The 6,497-nt window shown below is 38.7% G+C and overlaps 1 protein-coding gene across 1 annotated transcript in view; it reads right to left on the bottom strand.

The window, feature by feature from the left end:
- LOC126397591 (melanoma receptor tyrosine-protein kinase-like) overlaps positions 1 to 6,497 on the bottom strand; it is an 88,246-nt gene that overhangs the window by 5,889 nt on the left and 75,860 nt on the right. Inside the window, exons 17-18 of the mRNA XM_050056481.1 lie at positions 2,028 to 2,172; positions 1,597 to 1,719 (exon numbers count right to left, since the gene is read on the bottom strand). Coding sequence (XP_049912438.1) covers positions 1,597 to 1,719; positions 2,028 to 2,172 — 268 coding nt within the window. The remainder of the gene's footprint in view (positions 1 to 1,596; positions 1,720 to 2,027; positions 2,173 to 6,497) is intronic.

Raw genomic sequence — 6,497 nt, 5'->3', positions numbered from 1 at the left:
GCAGTCCCGCCGGCTGGCGCGGTCACTGTTGAGATTACATTCGTTTTTTATTATTAACAAAATATTTTTTTATTGACTGTATGAATGGTTTAGTTTTCAAATAAATATTTGGAAACGAAAATGTATGCTTTGGTGTACTTTTACAGAGTTTTGCAATATGTATAGCCACCTGTATGTATCAAAATGTATAACTTTCAGCAGCGCTCTGCTGCGGTTGGAGGTATAAATGCTCAGAAGTCTAGTGTGTTTCATTTTTGTAACTTAAAGGATTCAGAAAACATACAGGACACATTTTTAGTAAAAGTCATAGGAAGAGAAGCTTGTAGGTTTTATCTAAACAGAGTTATTTGCATTATAAAAACCGTTGTGGCGGCTCTAGGACAAGTGCACTTACATTGATCACTTCCATAAAATAAAACGAGAAATTGTAGAAGATTGAAAAAATTGTTAAAATTAAATTAGGGAACTGATCAGAGATGTATTGTGTCTGTGTGTTTTTACATCTATTGTTGCTTTTAATTTGCAGCTATACTTTTAATGAAGCTGACATGTCATAACAGTCAAGCACCCGGGATTACGGCAGCCAATCAGCGTTGCTGCAAGCGATGGGACCCAGCGAAATACAGCTCCAGATGGGATTTCTCATCTCAAGCGACGAGCGAGAAATCGCTCTGTCGCTGTTGCTTGGAGCCCGAGCAATTTTTCTCCCAGGCAAATATATGCTCAATCGCCCGTTTGCATTGACTTTGTATGTAAACTCGTCTCTAGTGAATAAAAAAAACAGGTCCGGTGTGAACACAACTTTAGACACAGCCCAGCTGCTGCTCAGCTGTGGAACATCTAAAGAATAGGAGTCTTACACATTTTTTCCACGTTTCAGCAAAATTTAACAGTGAAAATGTTCTTTTGATAATCATACTGAGGTTATATCACATTTCAGTGCAATTTCAAATATAAATATTTTTTAACTCAACCTTTTTTGTTCCCTTTTCAAGATAAAAGCCCTTTGACAGCATGTCTGTTGACAGAATCCCCTGATTTGTTCACACAAGGCTTTTTACTTTGAAATATTGTAATGACAGTGTTGACAGTGGCTGCATGGCTCCATAAATAAATGGAGTACTTTTAATCATGGAAATACAGTAGTTATAGCAGCAAGCAGAGTCTACATGCTGCTAACATGTTGATGTTTTGCAGGTATAATGTTTACCATGTTCACCATCTTAGTTTAGCGTGTTAGCATGTTAGCATTTGTAATTATCAGTAAACAAAGAGTCAAGCTGAGGCTGATGAATGTCATTAGTTCTGCAGGTATTTGGTCATAAACCAAAGTATTGTACACATTAACTTCTTGACCTGATGACGGCGCTGGATAAAAAGTCAGAGGATCACCAAAGTTAATAAGACTTATCCTCTGGGAACCATGCATGTTCGTACAAAATGTCATGACAATCCATCCAGTAGTTGTCGGGATATTGCGGTGGAATAAAGTGGTGGATTGTCCTACATTTCCACTCCAAGGCTTAAAAGTTGAGACACAGTGGCTTCAGTAAAAGTTTCATGAAATGTTATTTTGCATGTATCAAACAACCTCACCTTGAAGACAGTCCCGAAGGCCCCAGAGCCGAGCACCCTGATTTTCTTAAACTCTGTCTCCTTCAGGATCCTCAGCAGCGCCTGATTAGGAGCTTCACCGCTCGGAGTCAAGGGCTCCACCAGCTACAACACACACATTTTAATAACTTTATTTGATTCCTCCAAAAACAAAACAGCCCATGTACATGGGATTCAAATATTAACAAGGGTTCTATACAGATGACACACTGCATCTGTGTATGTTGTTATGTTCTCTCTAGTTTTAATTTTATTCGCAATTCCTATATTCACTATTAATACTGTACTCAAAACTCCTCGTCATTTTTAGTATATTTTAGTCGACAAAAACTGTTTTGTCTCATCTTCATTATGGGAAATAAGTTATCACTGGAAAAGTTTGCATCAATGAACTTAACACAAGCCTCTCCCACCTCTCTCTCCTGCAGCAGACGGCGCAGTGTTCTCTTCCGCCTTATTTGCTGTCGCCGCAGCAGCACAAAGATAACCAATGACACAATGACAGCAATCAAGAGCCCACCAACCACGCCCACCGCCAACATGGAGTGGGTGGCAGCACTGTGAGGACACACAAAGTGGACATTTTTGTTATTAATTATACAGAGGTAAAAACATTTGTAAAATTTCTCGTAGACTCCCATTTAAATGATTCACCATAGTCATGCAGTTTAGGCACATTAAGTTAGAATTCACTTAGCATGGTCTGGTAAAACTTCCATTGACTCCCATTCAGATTAAGCATGCTGAATTTGTATAACCAGTTGACCAGGCCATCAATCAACTTCAGCATCAGGAGACTGTCGGGTGGTTACAGCAGGGCAACACAGGGCTGGGGTGAGGACCAGACCCTTAGATGTGGTCAAAAGCCACGAAGAAGGAAAGAAAAGAGATAGTCGTCTTAGAAGTGATCAGGATGGAGGACGAGACATACAAAATCAAGGAAGATGGACAAACTGGGAGGCAGTCACCAAAAGGGGTCATAACCTGGGTAGACATGTGGATGATCCCTTAGGCAACACTGAGCTTCCTCATCAGGTCCATATATGACACCCTCCCAAGCCACCAGAACATATATCTCTGGTATGGCTTGGAAACAAACTGCAGTCTCTGTGCTGCCCAAAATCCAAACTTGCAGCTCAGCTTTGACTCATGGCCTGTACAGATGGCGGCACCACCAAGTGCCAACAGAGCCAGCCTGTCATTCTCCAAACCACAGATACATTTCATCAGGCAAGGAGCTGAAGCGGAAAACATCAACCGGAGGGAGTGCCAAGACAGTAATCATGGCAGAACTCAATGTGCTGTGGGGAGAAGTGATGGAGGCAGCCTTTGAGAGGAAAAAGGAGAAGTACAGTGAGCTTGCACTGAGGCAGGGTGGAAGGCATGCGCCTACCCTGTGGAAGTCAGATGCAGAGGCTTGGTTGGAAAATTCACCCAGCAGCTGCTAAAAACCGTCAATCACTGGGTCCAAGCGAAAGAACGCACTCAGGGAACTGGCCAAGGAGGCAGCTTCTGGCTGTAGGGGAACCAAGGATCCTAGGGCCAGTCACAGGGAGCAGTAAGGAGATGTCCCCACCGCTGCCCCACCACCTAGAGATGTCCTGGAATTCAAGTGGTGAAACATTTGTGAAGAGTGGCTCCCAGCTGACGACCCTGCAGCTGGCCTGCTGGCACCAGCGGAGGTAAGACAGGCAGAAATGCCTTGCAGGTAACAAACACCTGTGCTTGCATCTTGAACCTTTATATGCCATCTAAAGTTATCAGCATGCAAGGGAAGACTTAGCACTGAAATTACTTTGCTTTCAAATTTAAGGATATGAGTCTCATTAACTCCCACTTATATTTATTTATGTAGAGGTAGAATTCCCAGTGACTCACATTTATTATTGGCATTCTACTCCTCTTCAAATTTAGGATGGTAATGGAGAATTCATCAACTGTCCTTCAACTGTTACAGTATTATTCACTCTATATGTTTAAATGGTCTCTGATGGTTTTAGGTTGTAGAAAGTCCTCGTTACAAACAGATGTTATTTAGTATGAAGGGTTTGTTTTGTACGTGGAGAACACTGTACAATGGTTAAACCAGACTGACAACTGAAAGAGACAAAGATCCTTCTGAGCAACTGAAGAAATCAGCAGTCATTGGTTAAACAAACTGGAAGCTTAGCATCAAGATGTGAGCAGAGTTAAACAGGAACAGGTTCCAATAATTCTTTCAACAAGCTGGAATTAACTTTAGCAAAGCTCCTCTCCAGACTTTACAACAGCAACAGAAGGTTAGTCTAAGGTTAGCACTGTTGGAACTAGATCGACATGTGGTCAAAGGCCACACTTCCTGTCTGAATACACCTTTAGAGATGTTATTCAGGTGAAAGGAAAGGTTACTTTAACATGTTTAACCCTCAGGTCCCCTTATATAAAACCACACCTTTCCCCTTTGGGATGTTTTTCATCCTTGTTGAAAAACAACCGTAAAAATATTAAATATTAATCTTTTTTTCTACTTTTTTTTTTTTTTTTTGCTTAAATCTTTTAACCAACTCCTGAATGAATTATGAATTACTTTCTGTATAATAAATATTGGATGGATTTTTTTTTTCTAATTATCACAGTCTGGGATATGTGAGTGATTAATAACAACACCAATTTTGATGCATCGTTATTTTTTGTGCAGTTTCAATTTTTCAATAAAAGACGATACCTTTCCCCTTTGGGACGTTTTTGGTCCTTGTCGAAAAACAACCATAAAAATATTAAATATTAATATTTTTTTCTACTTTTTTTTGCTTAAATCTTTTAACCAACTCTTACTCGGATTATACATACCAAATAGTCATTCATTTTGAGGACTTTTAACAATTTATATGCCATTTTCTTTACATAAAGTCACTGTTTCTTTTATAAAAAAAAACATGAATTATGAGTTACTTTCTATATAATAAATGTTGGATACATTTTTTTTCTAATCATCACAGTCTGGGATATGTGAATGATTAATAACAACACCAATTTTGATGCATTATTATTTTTTGTGCAGTTTCAATTTTTCAATAAACACCGACACCTTTCCCATTTGGGACGTTTTTGGTCCTTGTTAAAAAACAACCATAAAAATATTAAACATTAATATTTTTTCTACTTTTTTTGCTTAAATCTTTTAACCAACTCCTGCCCAGGTTATACATACCATATTCATTCATTTGGAGGATTTTTAACCCTTTAAATACAAATTCCTTTCCATAGACTCACTGTTACTTTTATGAAAAAATATGAATTATGAATTATTTTCTATACACTAAACGCTAGATTTTTTTTTTTTTTTTTTTTTTAATTATCATAGTATGGTATATGTCAGTGATGCAGTGTGTAACAGTATTTCCTCCCCATGCTGGATGAATGCAATGACGAGTCAGCCGAGCTATATGCATTTATAGCTTTTGCTCCGACTCCAGTTGCATAAACACACTGACCTAAATGAAGTCAGTTTTATTTTTGTTTACTCCGTATTGGCACCTTTGAAGTCCAGTAAACTGATTGCATGATTGCAGATGTGTATGTCACTGTGTAAGTGCATGTACACGTGCACATGACCTTTGATAAAGTCAAGTTTACTTTTATATCAACACTTCAATAACTGATCTGTCACACACGCACACACACGCGCGCACACACACTCACACATGCACACACCCCTGAAATATCACAAAACATCACACTACTACTGAAATCTATACAAAAATGAACTGCACATATGAATGTCTAAATTATTTTCTATTGAGTTTGAAAGCCTGTGCCTGCACGTGCATGTGCGTGCGTGTGTGTGAGTGTATGGATGAGTAAAAGTGGGTGGATGTGTGTGTGTGTGTGTGTGTGTGTGTGTGAGTGAACGAGAGAGAGAGAGAGAGAGAGAGAGAGAACAGTAATGTAACCTTACCAACCTGCAGCTCATAATTTGCAATTTGTAGCCACAGACACACACACACAATATTTTTTTAGTAGCTACACAGCCACAACCCCCAGACATCCATATCAACACAAACTTAGCATTTGTTTAATTGGCTCACCTACCTACCTTAAAAAATAGGAGAAAAATACAGGCAATTTTACTGCTTATTACTTAGTGTGTGTGTTTGCACTGCTGGGGAAGCAGGAGAAAATTAATGATTCAGCTGGATTTTAGTAAAAACTTCCATTTTGATCCCCTAACTCTGGAATGCATGACTAATATCATCAAATTCATGTTTCTAAGTTGCCACAAGAATGTGATGAATAAATACAGAATATATGGTTTTACATTTAGCTATATTTTCACACAGGGATTTGACATTGTGTATTTTGAGCCCATGTACACACACACACACACACACACACACACACAAACTAATATTGCAATATTTTTATACAGACCACACTCACATCCTTATGAGCACAGCAAGACCATTTGTTGATCTACTCTGCATTTGCCCTCCCTGTTAGGGGCCTATAGTGCCTCAAGTGGCCAAACCAGGAATTGCATTGAAAAGACAGCAGGGCCCCAAAAATTGAAATTGGCCCCATCTGTTTTTTGTTTTTTTTCCTACTATTCTTGGGTCTCTCTAACCAACCTAACTGCCAGAGATAGAAATAAATCATGTTTTTTATGTAAATTGCAGGGGAATAAAAAGAAAAAAGTCATTTTAATGGGTTTTAATGGGGACATTTTTCGTCCGAGGGGGCGAGGTGTCGTAAAAGGTTGTCATTTGTGAATTTTAGGCCTGATTTAGGAGCGGCTTTAAAATTTCAAAAATATCACCAAAAATAAATTTTCTGACCAAATGTCATGCTATATGCATGAACACAGCCAAAGTTATCAAAAAATAAAAAATGAAAAATGACTGAAA

The sequence above is a fragment of the Epinephelus moara genome, chromosome 11 (assembly GCF_006386435.1).
Source record: "Epinephelus moara isolate mb chromosome 11, YSFRI_EMoa_1.0, whole genome shotgun sequence".
Taxonomy (NCBI): Eukaryota; Metazoa; Chordata; class Actinopteri; order Perciformes; family Serranidae; genus Epinephelus; species Epinephelus moara.
The sequence above is the reverse complement of the archived record's forward strand: the minus strand, read 5'-3'. Positions and strand labels throughout refer to the sequence as shown.